Raw genomic sequence first — 24,321 nt, 5'->3', positions numbered from 1 at the left:
TTTTAACATTATGAACCACCATGAGATGCCACATCACTTTTTCTAAAGGTTTTCCTCTAACAGACTAATCTTCATGAGTTGAGCATTTAAAATTAGATGGTGGACTCAGATTCTTATAATCCAGCCAATAGCTCAGTAATGTTCAGACTCCTTAAGAGTCTGCCCAATATGACGGATGTTCTAATAAACCTTGTCTTCAGCTGAAAGAAGGCTTGGGTTGAATTATTTTAGGCAGGACCTGCATGTCATTATCTTGGGGTCCCAGCACCCCTAAACCTCTAGACCTCATCATATGGTTCCCTGACCAGGAAACTGCCTAACCCCAAGTTCTTTTCCAGTCAAAACTGGAAGGCATATGTAAGTCTCTCCCCCCGTTTTCTTGCTGTGTAGTTGGGGTCACTCTCCAAGCACCAAATCTTGGAGGTGCTTTTCAGGCAGACAGTTAAGAGGCTGTCTTACACTCAGCCTAACGTTCTCAGGCTCTCAGTCCCACTGGATCATTTCAAGGCCATGGACCTGGGTACACCTTCTGCAGCATAGAGGACAAGGACGGTTGCCCTATCTGGAAGTATGCATTCAATTCTGTCAATTCTCTTGGAATTAGGAAATTGGGGAAAACTATGGTTGCTTTTTGGTTCCCTGAAGCTTACTTACTCCCTTTGCTCTACACCTCTGAATCCTCCTTCGTGGAGGTTATAGGGAAAAGTTAGAACAACTAAAAATATCTTAGCAGATTCGGGAGGTTTTGTGATTGGTCATTAAGGAGTTTTGAAACTTCTCCTTACCACCCTGGTCACTCTTTTCTCCCACTCCCTCTTGACTCAAGGCTATCTGTTAACCCCTCTCATAGGAGAAGAAAGTTTCACCCTTTACTCCTCCCCTTTGATTCCACCCTCCCCCACCAGGGAAAGGAAGGAGGAGGGAGGGGAAGCAGCTACAACATGGGCTCCCCTGGCAATGGGCTTGGGCCCTAGGGCAACTTTTGCCTGGAAGCATCACTCAGGTTCAGCACATCCTGTTCAAGGTAATGAAGCTAGACTCCAAACTTGGGTAAGCACACTCTTTTAAAGTTGTAGTTTTAACTGTTAAAGATTAGATGTTGATTCTCTGTGTGAAGTAATTTGGAAACACATTTAACAAAGTTGAAGTCACCTGATTGGTAATGAGTTTGTTCCATGTTTCAAACTGGTGAATTTTTTTGTATCAGTTATGTCAAGCAACTTCTCATAATTTCATTACTGCTAAAATAATTTGGCTATTGTGTGTAAACTAGCCAAAAAGCTTGTTTGGGTTATGTATGGCTTGCTCAGAATTTGTAAGTGTATAGAAATCTCTAATGATTGGCTTTTTATACCAATGACATGTAAATCCTGGAAAAGTTTTTCTGAAGCTGTGATGAGTGAAACTTGTTGTTTGAGGTAAAAAAAAAAGCTCATGAGAAAGTCAGATGGTGCTTTTTGAGAAGACTGCACTGATGGATACTTAATTCTAACCCTATGGAACACAGCATAAGTACCAAAAGATGTTAGCTCAGTGTTTCAGATAACTTGTAATAGTATATTCTTCAGCCTTGCTGTTTATTTGGTGTTGTGTTCAATAGTTTAGCTTTGTTTTACAGTTCGGTTGCTTCCACTTTCTTCCAAAAACTGAGGTTGCTTAAATTGTCTTCAGAAAATAGAGCTGTTGTAAAAAGTAATTTTTAAATAACTCCCAATTAAATTGTCCTTTTAACCTTAGAAAAAGGAATCTTAATCTGGTTTCTGAATCAGGAATTTCTAAAGAGACCTAGTAAAGAATTTGATACTAATCACATATCTAATCTAGGACAACTTTCTGTCTTTTTTTTAATATGAAAAATAGAACATAAAGACACACTTTCTATATGAGTCAGAAAAGTATTCTATTTGGTGCTGACAGTGATATTTTGCAATATTTTATGGTAGGTTCCTGGTCTAATCTTTTTTTTTCCTATTACAACTGTGCTTGGTACCAATTATTTAATGTGTATAAAACACACAGATATTGAAAGAACAAAACTTATTTCTAAGCAATCTTATAATGAATTTTGGAACTGTATCTGAATTGCTTTAACAATTTCACATTTTTAATTTAAAAGGTTGGAAATTTGCTTTCCTAATGAAAACATATATTAAAAATAGCAAGTTGTAATCAATAGATAATACCAGTAGGTAATATTTTAGACTGAAATAATCATGTAGCAATCTATTCCCAGGTTCCTTTGAAAATATTATTGCTTAGTGATTATTTATGACAATCTACTTAATACAAAATTATGTTTTTAGTTTCAATGAAACAAGGAAGCCTTTAATCACTGAGAGTGTTCTTGTTGACCAACAAAGTTAGAGTCAAACCATAAATATTAACATGCTTCTAAGTGAGCCCTTTTAGTTTACTTTAACAATTCTCCTGACAGGTGTAAATTTTATTATTTAGATGACAGTTCTTTGTTTCTGCTCTCAATTATTTTGGTGTTTGTTCTTTGTTCTATAATGAAGAATCATGTGGGATGTGTATATGAGTTGGAAAGAGTAAGTTTTTAAAGCCACAGTTAGGTGGTTAATACATCCTTTCAAAATTGTTAGGTATGAAAATAAGCCAGGGGAAGAACTATTCAGCAGACACAGAGGAATCTCTGAAATACAATGGAGAATTTGAAATTTAAATGTCACTGAAGTCTGTGGGCCCACACATATAATAATTGCAGTGATTCATATACATGGCTTTCAGCAGGCAGGAAAGAGGAAAAAGAGGAGGAGGATTAATGGGGAAATTATATTCATTTGAACTCTGTGCACAAACTGGAAATTTATGAATAGTTTGCAGTGACATCACACCAATGGCAGACAATAAATAAACAACTGAAAGGCCGTTTTTCAAGAGTAATGTCTTTGAGAATGATCATTGCTCTTCTTGGGTCAAAATGAAGTCACTCAGCCTTTGGTCAGGTCTGCTGCCCAGACAAGTTAATCAACTGGAAACACACTGACAATTATGCATTATCTAATCATCATTCTTCCCTGAGCATGAGAAAAATGAAATTTGTCACCATGCCTGAGAATGGCACTCTATCTACCCATGACATCTTGTATCTTGAACTGGTCAGCGTTGGGTTCAATGACATTAACTAATAATCTATGCAATAAACTATTGCCTGGCATTATAAAGTATAAGCAAGCATATATTTTACGACATGACTCTTAACTAGTGGTTCTTCAGAAACATAGTGATGATGGTGATATTTCTAAGGCACTGGAGATCATGAATTATTTCAAATTATGGAGCAGACCATTTCTTGGATACTTTGTACTTCTATTTCTCACTGTGACAGTGCTGACTCTCAATTCCTCTTACCCACTGAGTAGGTAGACACTCAGTGAAGGATTTTTCTTTCTATTTCTGTCCTGGTAACGTTCCTAATCTGCCTTAATCCTGATTGCCTAGACATTCTATTTCCATTCTCAGATTTCTAGTGGTTGAGATGCTGTTACATCTGTTGTTGTTTTGCTTTTGGGTAGTGGAAGTAGTTAATAGTGAGCTATGGAACCATGAAAGAAATAACTACTATCTCCTTTAATTGCCTTGACCTCTCCTATGTGCAAAAAAAATTATTCCAATTTAGAATAGCCTTCTCCTTCCTTATAAAATGATATTCTTCTAAAGGGAAGTAACTGTTCTTCCTCTTTGTAGATTTAGACCCTAGCATAGTGCCTTGCACATAGTAGGCATTTACTAAATGATGGAGCTAGGTAGCTTAGTAAATATAGTGCTAGACCTGGAGTTAGGAAACCGTTGTTATTGTTCAGTCATTTAGTTGTGTGTGACTCAATGTGACCCTCTAGATATTGTCCGTAGTTTTTTGTTTGTTTGTTTGTTTTTTGGCAAATACATTGGAGTGGTTTGCCATTTCCTTCTCCAGTGCATCCCTCTTTTACAAATGAAGAACTGAGGAAAATAGGGGTTAAGTGACTCTCCTAGGGTCACACAGTTAGTGCTTGTCAGAGGCTGAATTTGAACTCAGCTTTTCCTGACTGCAGGCCTGGCACTCCATCCTGTACCACCTAGCTGCCCTGAGTTAGGAACACATGAGTTCAAATTCATTTTCAGACACTTACTATTTTGTGACCTTGAGTTTTGAACCACTGCTTATTTCAGTTTCCTCATCTGTAAAATGGGCACAAGAGTACTTTGTTCTCATTTAGTTGTTGTGAGAATAACAACGAATATTTGGAAAGTACTTCATAAACCTTAAAATGATATATAAATGCTAGCTTTTGTTACTACTGCTACTAGTAATCATATTATAATAATATTTATTGAATTATTATGGTCCCTTTTATCTCTCTTTCTCTTTTTCCCTTTTGTGAGCCAAATAAAGACACTTATTTTGTCTACAATCTGGAAAGAACTATGCTTTGATAGCTGTGGAGGTGCAAATACATCAAACTGTATTGTCCCTATCTCAAGTTTATGATCTAGTTGGTAAGTAAAGGTATGTTTACATATAATTAAGATACAATATGAAAAGTGCACATGTCAAACAAAGAGCCAAGACAGCTTAGAGGAAGACATTATTACTTCTAAATAAGAGACCAAAGAAGGTGGCTTGTGAAAGAAGGATTTCAATAGGTACGGATATGTTGAAGGCACATATATATGTGGAGATAGAAAAAGGCAGAAATCTGGCAATTTCCAATAGTCCAATTTGTCTGGCTAGAGAATGCTTGAAAAGGTGTGTATTAAATCTGGAAAGGCTGGCTAGAGGCAGATTGTGGCCATCCTTGAATACTAGGACAAGGAGTCTGTGTTTTGTAAGCAATGAAAAGTCACTGACAGTTGAAAAGGCAAATTAAGTGATTGGAGCTGTACACTGAGATATATCTTTAGCAGGGAAGAACAGTGGGTCACTATCATAGCAATCCAGACAAGAGGTAATGAGGGCTTCAATCAGGATGGGGGAATAGCATGAGTAGAAAAGAGGGATGAATATTTGAGATATCTAAGAGGTAGAAATAAGGCTCAACAATTGAATGGATGTCAGAGGTGAGGGACATAGAAGAGTTGAAAGTGAATGAGGTTTTGAGAATGGGTCCTTGGGAGAATGATGGTACCATATCAGAAATAGGGAATTCAGGGAGTATAATCAGTAATTTTTAAAATGCTCCTATTATCCTGAATATCTGTAGACTAAATCTTTCTCTTCCCCCTTCCATCCTTTCTTTCCTTGCTCTCTCCATGTCTCCTCTGTCTCTCTCTCTTATTTTATTTTTTTCTCCAAAGTCAGAGAATACTATAAGTCAGATCCCTAATCTTAGTTCTCTTTGAAACTAATTGTTTCCATGGATTTAATTGCTCAAATGCTGCCGATAGCACAGTTCTTGATTTGTATTTCCCTGACCCTATAATTATCACCTTTATATACAGAAACAAAAATGTTCCAGTCTTTAGTAGAGTTTCTCTCCTTGATTTGAGCAATTATGCTATTTTTCTCTATCCTAGGCAATTCTTGCAGTGATTTTTATCCTCCTACTTGTCTGCCATTCTGTCCCCTAAGCAGATTGATTGAAGTCTTCATTTACCTACAGTACATGAGATGTCTTCATCTTTGCCTTCATTTTTGATGTCTCGTGTCCCTACTGGCATCACATCACATTCATCTAGAGCTACTTTCTGAGAGGTTGCCCCTGTTCTTCTTTGCTCTCTCCTGAATGCTACCTCTCTGTTATTCTCATTCTATCATTGTGCTGGAGGGGAAACATCTGTTGTTGTCTAGTCACCATTTGTCATCTTATTTTTCCAACAGTCCCTTGTTTCCTACTAGAACATCCTACTCTAGTAATATTATAGTTCCGGATGCCTTCTGTGATCCTCATACAGTAAGCATTAAGGGGGATAAACATTTTAGTTGTTTAAACAAAGCAAATTTTTATCCTTGACTTCAGAGATGCCTGGAAGATAAAGGCCTTTCTGTCTTATTTTTTTTAAAAGATTAATTTGCTTCCTAGTCCTTGTAAATATCACTATGTATCCTTAGCCAGGGGTTCTTAATCTGAGAGCCACAGAAACCCCAGGGGTCTATGAATAAATTCCATGAGATCACCGAATTTGAATGAGCAAAAAACTACACAGAAATTGTATCTTTCACTAACCTTTTACTTCCTCTGCAATCTTAAGTATTTTATTGTTCATATTTAAAGACATTATTTTGAGAAAGGGTCAGTAAGCTTTACCAGACCGCTAAGGGGGTCCATGACCTGTACAAGAAAGTTAAGAACCCTTGATATATAAACTCTGTCCTTCACATGCCATGCTTAAGGGATCAATCTTTCATTTAGTGGGCAGAACACTCATTTTGTCATCAGAGTCCCTGGTTTAAATTCAGGTTCTGTTATTTTCTATCTATATGAACCTCAGCAAGTCATTTTCTCTGACCTCAGTTTCTTCATGTGAAAAATGAAAGGTTTGAGGTAGATGACCTACGAGATCTGTAGTAGCTTTAAGTCTATGATCCAATGTCAAATAGCTGGTCTTGCATAATGTATTTAAAGTATTAGGATTTTGGACCTAAGCATACTTTAAAATCATTGTCACTAAGATCGAATGTTTCATTCATAAAAGAGAGGTACTGTTCCTGAAATTCTGGAGCTGAATATAATTCCTTGCATGCCATAAGTGCTTGACATAAACAGTTGTTGAACTAAACCCATTTGAATTGAACTGAATTGAGATATCTCAGATTTTCAGCTTCCTAACTATTATTCTTTGGCTGCCACTACCTAACTATGAAGGCACTGAAGGGCAAGGGTACAGTGGCTTGAACTTAGTGTCTTCTCAATAAATGCCCCCTTTTTAGGAGAAAGGCAGGAAGGAGAAGAAAATTATTTTCCATGAGTAGTGAGAGATTTGTGGAAATTCACTCAGACTCTCTGTAGCAGCTAGATGGCACAGCAGATAGGACATTGGGCCTGGAGTCAGGAAGAGCTGAGCTCAAACAAAGCCTTAGACACTAATTGTGTGACCATGGGCAAGTCACTTAACTGCTGTCTGCCTGTTTCCTCAATTACAAAATGGGGATAATAACAGCACCTATTTCTGAAGGTTGCTGTGAGGATGAGCTGAGAGAATATTTGTAAAGTGCTTAACGCAGAGCCTGGCACGTAGTAGGTACTTAATTCTTATTCACTCTTTTTCCCTTTCCTTACTATTGCATTTGGTCCAATGGCATATTCGGTTGAGTGAAAGCAGCAGCTAAAGTCCGGAGTAGAGTCTATGTCTATGGACCAGACTAAAGAAAACTGGTCATTTGGTCAGAAGAAGTGAAGGAAGTGGAGGGGAAGGAAGAGGAAGGAAAAAGAATGTAAAATGAGGGAAAGGAGAAGGGAGGAGGGAGTTTTGTGGAGGAATGAGGACAGATATGTTTTTTAAACTTGTAACATTTCTTCTGTTTAGTAACTTCAAACAATGCAGTTTAATATATTAGAAAGCCTTCATCAATCAATAAACATTTACTAAGCATCTACTAAGTGCATAAGACTTTTGTCTGGATCCTGTAAGTTCTGAAGACTTAGGAAATAACTTTTATAGACATCAGATTGTGTCAATATGAGGCAACATAATGAGCTGTATGACTAAACTGAGAAATAAATCAGCAGACCCTTTCAGCAACATGTAGACATAAACCTAGTTTCTTGATTTGTGCTTCCACAGAAATACATTTTAATGTAATATTTTTCTCTTCTGCAGGATCATTGAATAATTTTTTTTGAGGCTAACGATATGATTGTTTGGCCAAGCACTTCACTTTCGTTTTATACAGTATGGCTCAGGCAGAGGGGTCACATACAAAGCCATTGCACTTCTAAATCAAAGAGGATAATTTTTCTCCTACTCTCTCAACCAAAGGAATGAAACTTTTAACTCCACTTTCATGGGAGGAAGGAGGATCACAATACTGTTAGAGGATTAAAACATGTAAGCTTTGGAATGAACCAAGTTAAATAGTATCTACATAAATGCTGCTGAATGAAGGTGGAGAAAATCATGCAACCATTCTGACTGGGTCCACTACAGATTTATGTTACATAACTTCAACTGAATCCTCACTGCTGCCAGGCAATGCTTCTATATGTTCCTTTTCAAGCCACTCTCCACAGTGGCTCTTCCAAACCTTTTCATCCTTCCTCAAACCTTCTGTGGTTCCCCCTTAACTCCACTCTCTCAGCTGATAACCTTGCCTCATATTTTATGGAAAAAATTGAGGCTATTCACCATGAACTGCCTCTTCCTCATCTCTTTTCACTCAGTTACCTTATACCTCCTTCTCTTCCATCACCCCTGTTTCACATGATGAAATGCCCTTACTCCTTAACAATGCTAACTCAACTTGCTCAAGTGGTCCCATTCCAGCTGTCTCCTCCAACAAATTGCCCCCTCAGTCATCCCCATTCTTTGATTTATTTTCAATTTCTCCTTCTCTACTGCCTACAAACATGCGCAAGGCTCCTCTATCCTGAAAAAACTCCTCACTTGATCCTTCAATTCTTGTTACTATCCTATACTTCTGCCCTTTATAGCTAAACTCCTCAAAAAAAAAGACCATTTAAAACTGGTGCCTCCATTTCACCTCTTCTCACTCTCTTCTTAACCCCTTACAATCTGGCTTTCAACTTATCATTCCACCAAAACTCTCCCTTCAAAGAAACTAATGACATCTTACTTGCTAAACTCAGTACCCTTTTCTCAAACTTCATTCTGCTTGACCTCTCAGCAGTTTTTAACACTGTTGAACATGCTTTAATACTCTCTTCTCTCTAGGTTTTCAGGCTTCCTTTAAGTCCCAAATAACATCCCACTTTCTATAGGATGCCTTCCTTAACCCGTCTTAATTCCAGTGCTTTCCATCTTGTAATTATTTCCTATTAATCCTGTATATATCTTACTTCGCATGTATTTGTTTGTTTGTTTTATTGTCCAATAAACTGTAAGCTCCTTGAGGGCACAGATTATCTTTTGCCTGTTTTTGTATCCCCAGTGTTTACCACAGTGCCTGGCACATAGCAGGCACTTAATAAATGATTATTTATTATTAATTGATGCCTAAAAGGGAGATATCTTGGGTTCTTTTGAATGAGAAGACTTTATGGATTTAGGAGAAATTGTGTTTTGGTTCAATAGAGATTTGATGGCACTTTGCTGAAAATGCTTTGTTATAATACCCAACTCTGAGAAACTTTTTTTGTTGACCTTAGAAAGTTTACAATGTCAGTTACAGGCTAGACTGCATATTACATTCAAAATGAGTGAAAATGAGGCTTTATTAAGGAAGTTGGATAGTTTGCTGTCTTCTTTTCTTTTACATAATTTTGCCCTGATTTAGTATTCTTCTCATGCCTTCCATCCTAAAACTTCCTTCATATTTCATTTGTCTGTTATAGCTCAGGAGGACACCAGACATATTTAATTGAACTAGCAAAGGAAATGGTTTTCACTTACACTTAGGCTGAGAGGTAGCAAGTTCCCCAACATGCATAGTTCTATGCCTCATCACAGATCCGTCAAACGAAATAATCTTTCAAAGATTAAGAGTTTTGCTGGTGTCTATAGTGACTTTAAAGATGGGGAAGGGATATTGTGGGTGATAGAGGGTAATATGTCATTAGAAAATATATCACAAGGCACATGTGATACTAAAGACAGGAACATTGTGATTTCAAATATCACAGGTTTTGGAGGGGGAGGGGGAGGCTCAGTCAAAGAATTTTTTAAAAAATCATGGCTTAAGCAAAAAAGGCACAAAATCCATAATGTTGGTCAGCACATATATCAGAATCAGTCATAAACATAGATAAAAAAGTCAATTGCTCTTTATAGATAAAAACTGAATTCAAATCACATGAGAGTCAATTTGTATTTGCCAAAAAAAACCTCTTGACCAAAACAATTTATCTTTACAAAAATGAGCCTGCTTTGAAAGGAACAAATCCTATGATAATATCTGTATTAATGGACTATAAAAGAAAATACTAAGTTTCCAAGAGAATTGCAGAATCCTGCATGAATAAAATATGTACCCAGAAATCTTTCTTACCTTTTTTGAATGAGAATTTTTCAACTCATTAAAAAAATCCTTTCAGAAGACAATAATAAAATAAAATGACACTGTTACACAAATTCTACTGATTTTTAACTTCTGTTTACCTCCTAAGTTGTCTATTGGATATCTTGAACTAGACGTCCTGTTCTTGGTCTGATATTAAACGTAATCCAAAACTGAACTCATTATCTTTATTACCCCAATCCTCTGTTCCTAATTTCCCTGTTGATGGCAAAGGTGACTGAGTGGTACAATGCCTAAAAGTGATAGTCTTAGCATTAGAAAGGCCTTAGTTGAAATCTTGCCCAGACACTTCTTGTATGAGCCCTGAGAACAAATCACTTAACTCCTCTCAGCCTCAGTTTCTTCATCTGTAAAATGAGGAATAATAGTAATAGGATCTACATCCCAGGGTTGTTGTGAGGATTAAATGAGAATGTTGTAAAGCGCTTTGTAAATACTGGCTACGATGATGATTGTTATCACAGCTGGGTCTCTATCATATATTTTAGAGATGTCAATGTAGAAAACACCATACTATGTTAGCTCTATGGCTTTCACAGCTCTCACTGATTCTGAACAGGAATTGGATTTTGAATAGATACTTTTGAAAAAGACATGCATTACAGGCATATTTCTTGAATTGTATTAAAAGAGTCTTCAGTATCTTTCTCAATGGAAAACAAAACATATTGAATCATAATTGTATAACTTACCATATATTTGGATTCAGTTCCAGCTGGTGGTATGAGTCAAAGTCATCTCGCAAGATAACACTGTCACTATGTATTTCAGCTAAAAAAAAAATAGAGTGGTATTGACAGTTGTTATGCTACATCGATCTACTTTGCTAAGCAGAACTGACAGTGTGTTGCTGCCATTGCTAAAATTCCATGTATTTCTTAATTGCAAGTAAAAGGACATGTGTAACAATGTAAATAATAATAGGTTAATTTCATGCTGTCACTAAGCCTGGAGTTTCCAGGAACACAGACATCTTTCTGAGTCAGTCACTCTGGATATAATGTAACCAAGATATTGGGGAAGACTTACAATGAAAAAAACCAGAGAAACAAGTTTATAAAAAGTCACCTGCCAACTTAATATCTCACAGAAGTCAAGTGTAGGAAGAAGGCAACGTTACTGAACTACTCACAGCTTTATCTAACCCACTGGCAATAATAACAGATCCAAAAGTGTACACCAGGAGGCACTCAATCTCAAAGCTGTCTAAAGGAAGGCTTAATTCTCCAACTATCCATTTTCAACTAAAATCATAGATCTACAGCTGGAAATAAACTCAGTCCAATTCTTCATTTTACAGGCGAGCAACTAGGGCCCAAATGATTTGGCCAAAGTTAGACGATTTGTAATTATCAGAAGTGACATTGGAACCCAGATCTTCAGATTCCTGAACTAGCGTTCTTTCCACTGTAGCACTAGGCTTCTACTACCCACCTCCGATCTCCTTTTATTTTCTTACTTACACTCTGTGATTCATTAATTTCTTGTTATTAAAATGGTTCAAAAGATATGACTTCTTGAAAGGTAAAACGTTATTGATATATTCCTCTGAATTATCAGGAAAAAAAGTTATATGAAAAAACACACATATATGAATATTTTTAAAATGTGTATGTATATATATATACGAATGTGTGTATATATGTATATGTGTGTGTGTGTGTGTGTGTGTGTGTGCACATACACACATCCATGAATTCATCTGTGTATGTAGCTACTGGTGAAAATAAGCCCCACTGCATAAGATAGAGAAAAGTCACACTGATTTCAACCATCATTAGCTTTTATATCATTTCTGGGTTATTGGGGATTTTTCCACTTTGGATCTCATTAAATATCACTGTAACTTATTATATATCCAAATACTCAAGCTCTGGTAAAAAGGTTCTGTAGGTCACTAGCAGTATAGCATAGATATACATGTGATTTCCACATAAGTAACCTATTTAAGTTTATTATTCCCTATAGCTCCCCACTTTTGCTCACAGACCCAAACCAAAAAGGAATATTAACTTATTAATATAACTAATTTTTTCTTTTAAACTCAGAGGAATATCATGTGTAAATGTGTACACACATATATAGATGCACTGTGTATGTACACACACATACATATTTGGATATATGTCCATATACATTGCATATTAATTCAAGTGTGTATATGTATCACACATGTACATGCGTGTACATACGTACTGTTCAGTAATTTTTCAGTCATGTCTGACTCTTCATTACCCCATTTGGGGTTTTCTTGGCAAAAATACTGGAGTGATTTGACATTTCTTTCTCCAGCTTGCTTTACACATGAGTAAACTGAGGAAAATTGGGTTAAGCGACTTGCCCAAGGTCACTTAGCTGGTAAGTGTCTGAGGCCAGATTTGAACTCATAAAGATGAGTCTTCCTGACCCCAGGCCTGGAGGTTTATGCATTGCACTAATATTTATATGTGTATGTGCATGTATGCATGTATGTATGTGTGTGTATTTGTATATATGTAATGTGAATATGTGTGTATAGGTTTAGATACACATATATGTGTACGTATGTATATATACACATACACACATTTTCCCCCCCAAGCCCTGCCCTTAATACAAAATACTAACTTTGTGTGGAGAGTCACTTTACCTCTTGGTACACCAGGCAATCTAAAACTACATTGCACAGAACGGACTTTGTAGATTGGTGAGGGGAGGTCAGTGGCTCATCTGGGATCTATCTTACAGAACTGCCTAGAACACTGAGGCATTATGACTTACTCATGGTCACACAGCCAGTATGTGTCAGAGGGAAACATTTAAAGCCGGGTCTTCTTGACTCCCAACACCATCCCTCTATTAGTGCTCACATATGTATTCACAACTTTTAAAAAATGACATTTTAACAATTACCTCTTTTATTTAACTTACGTTGATTTGTGAGCCTAAGTCTTTGTTAAACAAAACATCCTTAGTTTTTTTAACTTTGAATTAAAACAATAGAATAAAATTTTTTGTCTTTTTATATACTATGAAATGATTGCTTATTAACAAATAACTCTCATTGATAATAACAATAAAGTCACTAGGAATTTGGAATGATTACTGAATACCAGGAGGCATAGTTTAAACTCATTGGGCAGTATTTTCATATTTAATTCACTTTGGATATGTTTCTCAAAACACTCTTTGCTTTTACTCTAGGCATTTCAGCAAGTCAACACATAATGAAGTAATTGGCAACCAGTGAATCAGCCTGTATTGAGATGAATGCTTGGAGGTACAGGAACAGGTAGAATGGGGATTTATGCTGGCAGCGAATAATGATTTATTGTGCACATGGGAATGGATTAATCATGTCTCTCTGCAATAAGACAAGTTGAATGAAGTACCCAGAGTCTTCCATTCTCTCAAATATCCAACCTAGCAAGCTGATGCTGGGCCTCTCAGGGTCACCATATTTCTCTTGCTGCCAAAAACCAGGGCTTCCAAGCATCTAAGTTTGTCTGCCAAATTAAAGAAGCCCCAAAGCTATAGCATACATGAAAGTAGTGCTTCCAGAGGCAGATTTTCCAAAAAGAAAAAAAAATAAATTAATTGGACTCAAAGGTTCAAAGCAAAAGCCTAAAAGGCAAATAACTGATCCATGTGAAAGTCCCACAGTGGAAGCTACCTAAGGAGAAGCAACCCATTAAGACTATAGCTTTCATCTCCTCTTAAGTAGGATAACATAGGAAGCTACTTAGAAAACAACTACCTCCAAATCAAGTTTTTAAGCTCACAAAGAATGCCTGTTGTTTTGCAAAATTCAGTTGTTAATACTTAAATTGTTATTTTCCTCTCTGTTAAAAAGGGCAAAGAATCCATGTTGGTACTAAAGGATTATGATAAAAATGAGATGATTTAATTATTTAAAAAGGCACCTTACAATTGTTTCACCTTCTCTTACAAGAAATAGCCACATTAATTCTTCTGTTAAGAATTCATTTCTTATTTGAACATGTTTCTGCACCATGGAGAACCCTGTTTAATTTCATATTTAGACATTGGGGTGGGCATTGGTGAAAGTTGTCCACTTTGTTCCCTCATTCCAGAGTACACCTGGAATCAAAGCATGACATGAATTTTTTTGTTGTTCAGTGGCTTCAGGTGTGTCCCACTCTTTGTGACTCCATTTGGGGTTTTCTTGGCAAATATACTAGAATGGTTTGCCATTTTTTTCTCCAGCTCATTTTACACATGAGAAAACTGAGGCAAACAGCGTTAAATGACTTGCCCAGGGTCACATAGCTGGTAAGTAAGTGTCTGAAGTCACATTTGACCTCAGGTCTTCCTGACTCTTAGTCTGGAGCTTTCTCCACTGCACCATTTAGTTGCATACCTCCAAATTCATGCATCTTATAATTCTTCAGGGCTATTAAGATGATGCTTCTTACTTCAAAGGTTCCTAAAGATTTCTGAGACTGAGTAAACATCTGCTTTATCTAGGACTGCCAGATAACATCTGGGAGGTTCTCTATTTAAGGAGAACCTGGGCAGTTCTATTTGGGTAAAGAATTAAGGAAGAGACAGTCAAGTGCCACATTGTAGCCTTCTAGCTGGGACAGGCCATCTAGTTGGGAGGCAAGACTTACTACACACAGAATAACTGGAGAACAAGATAAGACAATACACCATCAACTATGGGACTGCATAAGATAGGCAGAGTGCTACAGGAATTCAGAGAAGAGAAAGGACAGTGTAGAAAGCACGTGAAAAGCTAGAGATGGATCTTACAGAATAAAATATGTAATGAAGATAATAACGCTTTAATCTTAAATACTTACCAAGGTGTGGATGTACAGTGGCCTCTGTTGGAGCTAAAACAAGAAAAGGGAAGAAAAACATAGTTAAAGATGACTAGCCAAAGAAAAACTTAATTTTATATTAAGCATAAAGATAACTAAACAATCTAGGTTGGCTGTTACTAATAAATAAATTCTCTAGAATTTTTAAAGAAATTTTAAGTGAAAGTGATAAAGTACCCTAAAATAGTTGTGCATATGATTTTTGTATTCTATTTATTTTATCTAAAAGTAATGGCATATGGTTAAAATAACACAGATTCTTGATATGAAATTGTTCATAACAAATCCATATTTGGTCAGATAAAATCTTCTGACACACAAGCTTCATATATTAAATATATCAATATATAATACTACATATTAAAATCCTGAATTAACATATTACCCAACACAGTCTTATCCTTGAATGCTGGTGCTATAAATGGGTTCTCCTTTATTTATAGGGTAAATAGTGAAATAAATTATTAATAGCTACCCAGGGGGATGAAACTACAAAAACTTGAGAAATTACCATCAATGAAATTAAATAAAGACTGGTGGCAAGCATCCCATAGAAACAGTTCCTCATCTCTATGTTTATGAGTGTAGGTAAGTAAACAAAACATTTACAGCATCATTCAGATGCTAGTTAGCTATTTTGTATCTCTAATTTCTAGGAGGGTTTTCAGACTGATCTTCCGTTCTCAGAATTTCCGCTGTACCTTAGTATCTGTTTATTCTTTTCCATTCTCAATCAACAAGCATTTATTAATAAAATTCTACATTCCAGGCACTGGAAATACAAAAGACACTCCACCTCAAGAAGTTCATATTCTACTGGAAGGGTATGACATGTCTACAGATAAGTAAATACAAAATTTGGGGGAGGGATAGGCATTGGATTGTGATTTGAAGCAGAAAATTCTTCATAAGGAAAAACCTTCATCAGTGCAGGTTAGCACTTACTCTGCAATTTACAATATTTGCTTTGGCTTTCCTTTATGGCTAGAACTCATTCCCTCTTACTTCTACCTTCTTTGAATCCCTTGTTTCCTTCAAAATCCATCTCAAGAACCACTTTCTCCCAGGAGAACATTGTACACAGTAACAGCAATGTTATGTGATGACCAACTTTGATAGACTTAGCCCTTCTCAGTAATGTGATGATCTAAGACAATTCCAAAAGACTGTGATAGAAAATGCTATCCACATCCAGAGAAAGAACTATGGAGTCTGAATGTAGATTGAATCATACTATTTTTTTGTTTTTTCTTTCTTGTGGTTTTTCCCTTTGGTTCTGATTCTCCTTTACAATATGACTAAGGTGGAAATGTGTTTAATAGGATTGTACATGTATAACCTTATGCTGTCTTTGGGAGGTAAGGGAGAGGGAAAAATTTAGAACTCAAGACCTTAACAAAAGTTAATGTTGAAAACTAAAAATAAATAAGTTAATTAATTTTTTAAAAAAAGAACCACTTCTGGGTCAGCTAGGTGACACAGTGGATAGAGCTCTGTCTGGCCTTGGAATCGGAAGAACCTGAGTTCAAAACTGGCCTCAGACACTTGACACTTACTAGCTGTGTGACCTTGGGCAAGTCACTCAACCCCAATTGCTTCACCCCTCCCAAAAAAAGAACTACATTCTCTATGAAGTCTTTTTTTTTAAAGGCAATTTCGGTTAAGTGACTTGCCCAAGGTCACACAGCTAGTGTCAAGTGTTTGGTCTGAGGCTGCATTTGAACTCAGGTCCTCCTGACTTCAGGGCTGGTGCTCTATCCACTGTATCACCTAGTTGCCCCTCTATGAAGTCTTTTTGATCATACCAGCTGTTAGTGCCTCCCCCTCCCAAATTATCTATCTATATTGCATGTATTTATATCGTGTAGTATAATATACTATATGTGCATATATAATATATACAAAATAAAATGTTTATTTTTAACAATTTTATTAACAAAAATCTATTTTCTCCACACTATCTCCTTCCACACAAAAAAGGAAATCAAAACACTCATAATAAGTATGCATAGTCAAGAAAAATTAATTCCTGCATTGCCCACATCCAAAAAACATATGTCTCCAACTGTACCCTGAAACCATCATAGCTCTATTAGGCAGTGGGTGCCATTTTTTCATCACTTCTCCAATAGAATGTAACTTTGTGAAGGCAGAGCATGTTTCATTATTGTCCTTGTATTTCCACAATGCCTACCATTGTCCCAGGCACATATTAGGCATGTAATAAATGCTGGGTGAATGGGAGAATGTTGGTGGCTCTATATAAAAATAGGCAAATGAGGAGGAAGGTTAGGTTGGAGGGAAAAAAAGATAACAAATTCAGTTTTAGACATATTGAATTTGAGATGCCTATGAGACTTTGAGGTGGAGATATCTAACATGCAGTTGGAGGTGAAGAGCTAGAGGTGAGGAGAGAGGAGAGCTTTATGTGTAGATGCGGGCTAGAGATGATAGTTGAACTTATAAGAATTGATTAGATCACAAAGGGAGAAAATATAGAAGAATAGAAAGGTCCCATGAGTATGACCACATAAAGAGAATCACAACAGAGCACTGCCGTGAAAATCCAGGGAGGAGAGAATAACCAAAAGGAGAGGCTGGCCAGCTGCATCTAAAATTGCAGAGATGTCAAGATGGATGAGGTCAGAAAAGAGGCTATTAGGACTAGCAACAAAAACACTGGTGATCCTGCAGACAGTAGTAACAAGCATCATACTGCACTAGGTACTAGAGATGCTAAACAGAAAAAAACAAACTGTTCCTGCCCTCCAAGAATTTATACTCTATGGAGGAGAAGCAACATGTACTCAGGTAAGATAATACAAAATTCTGCAAAATGAATGCAAAGTATTTGGAAGGGGGCAAAAATGGAGGGATCAAGAAAGGGCCTCACTCACATAGCTGAACAGTGGTAGGGATTCCAAGAGTCGGGGATACACATTTCAGGGGGAACTAAGCTTGATTCAAGTCTTGGCTAGACATAAAATATTTTTGTATTATTGAATTGTTGATAGACAATGCAATGACTCAAGTATTAGGCTTACATTTTCCTATCAAACACATACAGCAAAAATGATTTTTTAAAAAAGCACAATGCAGTTGGGGATTACATGAAACAACGAATCCTTGGCTTTAGAAAGCACTTTAAAATTTGTTTAGAAAAATATGTGGTAACAACACTTATTTTCACACAGCTGTACTATTCTTAAAAGAATTTATGAAACATCACAAGATATTTTTTAAAGGAGCCTGTCACAGATTTTTTTTAAAAAAGGTAATTTCAAAAGGTAACTTAGTAGGAAAAGAATAAAGGTGTGGATTATTAAATGAAGCAGATATGAGAAGACCAAATACAAGTGGTTTATGTCCAAAGGACCCAGAGTAAATAAGATGAAAATGGGAATGTGATTTCACTATCAAAATTTTCCACAGTAGGATGTGTCTTCTTCTGATCTCTTTAAAAGAGACCTCACAGTCTTCAGTTTAAATGTAAAGTCAAAGGAATGTGGAAAGAATTAATCACTGGCAGGTGTAAATGAAGCAAAAAAATTAAGCTGTATATTAAATTTTAAAAAATCAGTTCTCAATAAAAAAAAACCCTAAACAGAAGAGACATTCTTTTTCATTAAATAGTTCTTGCTATTCCATTAGTAAATACCATTTTATAGTTTATGGCAAAATGATCCTACAACCAATATATGTAAAAACATTTTCCAATCCTGTTCCACTATATGTAACTTAATCTAACCTTTATTGCAGTGAGAATAACAGTAAATGGAAGCAGCATGGTATACTTGAAAAGGCAATAGAGTTGGAAACAAGAGGATCCAGGTTAAAATCCTAGCTCTGCTACTTACTAACATCTGTGACCTTGGACAAGTTATTTCCCTTCTTTGGGCCTCAATTTCTTTATCTGTAAAATGAAGAGGTTGTACTCAATGACCTTTAGGGTCACCTTCAGCTCTAAATTTATGATCCTATGATCCCTCCTTTAAGATCCATACTTAGAATCTGATTCAGAATGCTTTCAAATAACTGAATTAGCTATTTTTATTTTTTGTAATGACAGCTTGCATTTATGGAAGAATTCCTTTTCTCTAGTCTCAAAATGTAAATCAATCATCTTTTAGACTGTATTTAAGTCATGGGGTAGAAAGATGGTGGCTTTGTTTAGAAGACAGGGGAAGAAAAGTCTAAAAAGCTTGTGATTCCACAATGGTTTGCTTCTACTATTTAATTTGGATAGTAGAGGTTATAATTTTGTTTTTTTGTAGCTTTCACCAGTCAATTCCCTGGGGAACTGTGCAAATATTACTATAAAGAACAGTATATTGTTTTATACTTTTTTTCCCTGAAGAGTTAAATCATACACAAAATTTTAAAGTAAATCATATGGATGAAATTCTTCCCATTTGCAACTTGCATATGAGGGCAAAACCATATGCTAAAAGTGGAACAAAGCTTAATTATTTAAATATATATATATGTATATATATATATATATATATGTGTATGTATGTATGTATGTGTGTATGTATGTATGTTTGTGTGTGTGTGTGTGTGTGTGTGTATCTCCCCTCTCAAAAAGTAGCATTCAGGTACCTCAAAGGAGCCATGACAACCTATCTAAAGATCATAAAAAACCAGAATCATTTCTAGTAATATGAAAGACTATAAATGAGTTTTTCTTTGAAGTAACTTATCATAAAGAAAATTTTACTTTACATAGATATGTATTTTATAGTAATATTGCTTTATTTCAGCAAACTGGTCACCAATAATTGATGTGGGCAACAAAACCAATATAGGTCTTGGCTATATTCTGTAAAAACAAAAGCAAGAGGGGAGTTATAACAACTGATTGATTCTCAGATCAAATAAGAAGAAGTTAACCAGGTTTGTGTTAATATTGCTAATTACTTTCCCAGGATCAGCCTTAGAGTGAGGAAGTATAATGTATCTAATAACAGGCAAGTCTTACAAATAAAGGTATCATGCTAAAGGAGCTACAGCTTCCAAATTTCTATAGTATTCAAAGACCCAAGGTATTTTTGCCTCAGGTATCCCTTCGCCTAATTTGTAATTCAAATGTATTAAACTTCCCGAGCTAAATATGACAAATTAGACACGGTCTGTGAAGTTACCATTTAATGAGCTATGAACCTAGACTTTCATCTCCCCAGGAATAATTCCTTTATTACTTTTTTTGTATTTTATTGCAATACAGAACAGTTTGACCTTCAAGTATGATAATTAAACCTCCAAAATGTTATAAATTTAGAGTAGAAATAGTTTTCAATGTGTTCAAGAATATACTTGTGATTAGTATGAAAGATTGCTTAATATTTAAAACAAGTTAAATTATAGACAAGGCCATGGATTAAGGTTGGGATGAGTTTTTTTGCCACCCCTGATTTTTGTCACTTAATGTAATGATCATCTCTTATAGTTTAAAATGGGTGGAATGAAAGTAAAGCCAAAATAAATCTTTAGAATGTGTGATCAGTGTGCAATGAAGCACTGATTCCCCTTTCTAAGATGCTGCCTGGACCTTTGGGAGTTTTAAGAAGACAGGACCTGGTGCTGAGGGCAGGAATGAGGGAGGAGGAGCAGCAGCTGTAGCACAGTCCCGAAACCCCTGCAACATATGGCTAGCAAGTAACTGTCAGAGCAGTGAGGGAAAGCTGTTCAGATAAGAACATGCCCTGCTGGTGATTGGGTTGGCTGCCCCTGGGGTGAAAAAAGGCTCTCCTTGTGGGATAGGGTGTCATCTACCCTTGACCTTCCAATCATACTCCTGAAAGCCAGACCAGAAACTCAAGCTGGGGAAAGTGTGGCAGAATTTGTAGCTGGACTACACTTGATAGAAAACAGCAAGATAAATTTGAATTTAATTCACAATATTTAAAGGAAGCCTTCTAGGAGTAAACCACTGTACTGAGAAACTTCATTGGATCTTTCTTTCAAGGAATTTATGATCTCTGGTATTTACCTCCTCCAGACTTATCAGACCTACCTACTTTTTTTCTCTTTTCTTCCCCAGTAATCAACTCTGGCTCTTCTTTCCCTCCCCTTCCCTTATATTCATTCCGATTTCTTCCTGCCCCCATGTAATCCCCACCTAGGACTAAGTCTTACCTCCAAAGTCTCACTCCCTTGACTAATTACGGTACAGAGAAGACTAAGTGTTCTCAAAGGCTTTGCCAATGGAGAACAAACCCAAGGAGTATCTACAAAGGGAAGAGGTTGTAAAGATGGCCTCAAAACCAATTGATTACCTGTTGTTCAAGAACCAGCCTGAGTAAATGCCACTCATCACAAGAAGTGCAGCTGCCAAGTTAAGAATTGGGGATTGGGGGGAACAGAGAAACTTGTGAAAGGGATAGAAAGCCCAAAATGGCTCTCAGACTTGTGGGTCCCTTTGGCTTTCACAGAAACAATGAAGTATTGAAAAATAACTGGACCACTGATAGAGTATAGGCCCTGGAGTCAGGGGGACCTGAATTCAAATCTGGCCTTAGACACTTGACTTTTACTAGCTGTATGACCCTGGCCAAGTCACTTAACCTTGATTGCCTTGCTAAAAACCAAAACAAATCAAACAAAACAAAAAGAAAGAGACAAAGAATTGGAGGAAGTTTAGTATTATGCAGTTCTTAGTCCACAAATATTAACTTAATTTGAGTATCCTTAAAGCCCTCCTGGTTTAGTGTGTAAAGAGGTAGCCTTGGGATCAGGTATACATAGATCAGGAACAAGAAATGAAAAAGGCCAAAGGCTTGTGAACTGGGTCCAGAATTGAGTGAAAGGAAGAGAGAGAGCTGAATCACTTTGGGCCCTGAAGAAGTGATTTCAGTAATTCCAAACTGCTCACTTCCTCAAAAGCCTATGTATTTACCACCAGTATTTTTCAAGTAATACTCCGTAGTTGCACACAGAAGAATAAACATTTACAAATAAAACAAAAGGCAATGGAAAGACACAGGGTGGGCCCAAGAAGACTGTAGCATGTTGCCAGCGATGACTTTTAAAAGACAAGTGGCATAAAGAGGGTTGTCAAGGACACATGTGACCAGAAAAGAAGGTTGGCTGGTCATTCAATGAGAATGAGACCACAGATGGACCACCCAAGGTTTACATTAACCCCAAGATATTTAAAGATCTAGTCAAGGGTGAGGGGAACACACAGTAAATGTTAATAAAGATGAATATTATCTAACATAATTTTGGACAATCAATATGCAAATATTCAAAAATTATTGTACTGAAATAAATTATTCTCCCTTATATTTTCAAGAAGTTTGTTTTCACAAACCAGAACAAAGTTATGATTTTTATGTCTTTATAATATTGTAACTGCATAGAAATGAATTTACATTTAACCCTTCAGAATGTAAGAAAATCAAGCAAATACCATAATAGCTCACATGGAGACCATCTTATCCTTTATTTCAAAGAAATCAGTGTTAAACTTTTCTCAGGTATAAATCTCAGGGTTTTGACTCTTAGACTACATAAAGCTGTCAAGGTAAGATGTATATAGTCTTTGGAACTGAAGATTGTCTAATTATATGTTAAATCACCTCAGAATAAGTAACACCAACCCAAATGCCATCTTTTGTCCACTGGGGACCTTTAGATAAGTGCCTAATTTTCTAGGAGTCAATAGTAGCACCTTCCACATTAGTTACCATGACTTTCTATATCTCTGTTTACTAAAATCCATGTTGATGCCTGAATCCTTTTCTTTGAAGAATTCTACACTTTCTCCCGCTGAAATTGACCTGTATTTTCTTGAAATTTCCCACCTCCCTTTTGCGTTTCACACATTTGTAATACTACAGAAAACTTTTCCGGTTTTCTGGACTTAGCTTTTATTTGGGAGGTGGGTGGCATACAGCAGAGACAGGATGTTTCTGCTCTAGATATTTCCTACTCCGTACCTTTCTGAAATCTTTTATGCCTGGAACTTTACATGCTAAAAATTCCTCATATTCCATGTAATATTGCCCAAGTGGCATCTCCTTCCCTGTGACATCAGGGGTGGGAGATCAATCAGTGGTCCCAAGAAAGACTCTCACTCCATCCAAATAAAAATCCCTAACCTTCTTCTACATCATAAAGCAGCCCTATTGTGTGAGACTGGACCTACGCATTCTTGATCAAGTCAAGGGGAGCCTCTCAAACAATCACAGATTCCCTTCCTCCTTTTGCCAAAGCCTGAAGATGATCTAATCCAAGGCCTGGTGGGACCTCTCCATTGGCTGAGGCATGGATCTATCCTATCCCCACAAAGATCAGTTTGTATCTTTGCCTAACTGTTGCTGATAACCCCAATGTATCCTTTGCCTTGAATCTCTCCTCCCATGCTCCCTTCTTCATCTCCCTGGGCCTCTCAACTTTAATGTGATGCCTTTCCTTGTATGAATTATATAAGCTCTTTGAGGCTTTTCATTTTTGTCTTTTTAACCCTAGTCAACTAGACTTAGGATATTTAATAAATGTTGAGATTAATTTGTTGGACTGAATTAAAATATACACTATTATTCACTACATTATTGTCTGTCTTATGAAAACCCACATTTCCATAAACCCACTGCAATGGACTGAACAATTTTCTATACTAAATCACAGCTATTTGTGTACAAGTTTTCTGTATTACAGAAAAAATTCCTCATGCTCTCTATTCTTCTATTAGATGGTATGCACCTTAAAGAGAAGAATTTGTATCTTATTACAGTTTTGTAACTCTGAGATATGGCTAGGTGGCATAGTGAAATTAGGAAGCCCAAGGAGCCTGGGCCTGGAATTAGGAAGACCTGAGTTCAAATCCAGCCTCAGACACTTATTAGCTGTGTGACCCTAGGCAAGTCACTTAGCCTCTGTCTGCTTCAGTTTCCTAAACTGTAAACTGGAATAATAATGGCACCTAACTCTCATGATTATTGTAGGGATATTTGTAAAGTGCTTAGCATAGTACCCAGAACATAGTAGGTGCTTTAACAAATGCTTATTCCCTTTCCTGTCTTTGTTCCTTCCAGAATCCTCAGAGAGTACATGTTGTAAAAGTGTTTGCTGAATTGAACTGAATACTCCTGATCAATTACCCTCTGCTTTTTGAAGTAGTAAAGTTTGAAAAAGTAGGGAAAACACCTCTTTTCTTAGCTTTATCCACTTAAAAAATTTCATGAGACATTGAGCAACGATGGTGTATGAATTTAACAACTAAAACAGGAACAGTAAAATCCATTTCTGACAAATAGAGGGAAGATGAACCGGATTTTGGAAAATGGATAAGTTGGCCTAAGAATGTTCAAGAAAATGTAGTCACAGAAGTTACTGGCTAACCAAATTGTTCCA

At 36.5% G+C, this 24,321-nt stretch overlaps 1 protein-coding gene across 2 annotated transcripts in view; it reads right to left on the bottom strand.

Moving 5' to 3' along the window:
- RELN (reelin) overlaps window positions 1-24,321 on the bottom strand; it is a 548,072-nt gene that overhangs the window by 301,840 nt on the left and 221,911 nt on the right. For both annotated transcript variants that reach the window (XM_020984542.2, XM_020984544.2), the window contains exons 5-6: window positions 14,941-14,973; window positions 10,828-10,906 (exon numbers count right to left, since the gene is read on the bottom strand). In XM_020984542.2, the coding sequence (XP_020840201.1) occupies window positions 10,828-10,906; window positions 14,941-14,973 (112 nt within the window). The remainder of the gene's footprint in view (window positions 1-10,827; window positions 10,907-14,940; window positions 14,974-24,321) is intronic.

This window comes from Phascolarctos cinereus, unplaced genomic scaffold (genome assembly GCF_003287225.1).
Source record: "Phascolarctos cinereus isolate Bilbo 61053 unplaced genomic scaffold, phaCin_HiC Scaffold_1;HRSCAF=81, whole genome shotgun sequence".
In the NCBI taxonomy this organism is placed as follows: domain Eukaryota; kingdom Metazoa; phylum Chordata; class Mammalia; order Diprotodontia; family Phascolarctidae; genus Phascolarctos; species Phascolarctos cinereus.
Note: the sequence above shows the minus strand (reverse complement) of the source record. Positions and strands in the feature narration are given on the sequence as shown.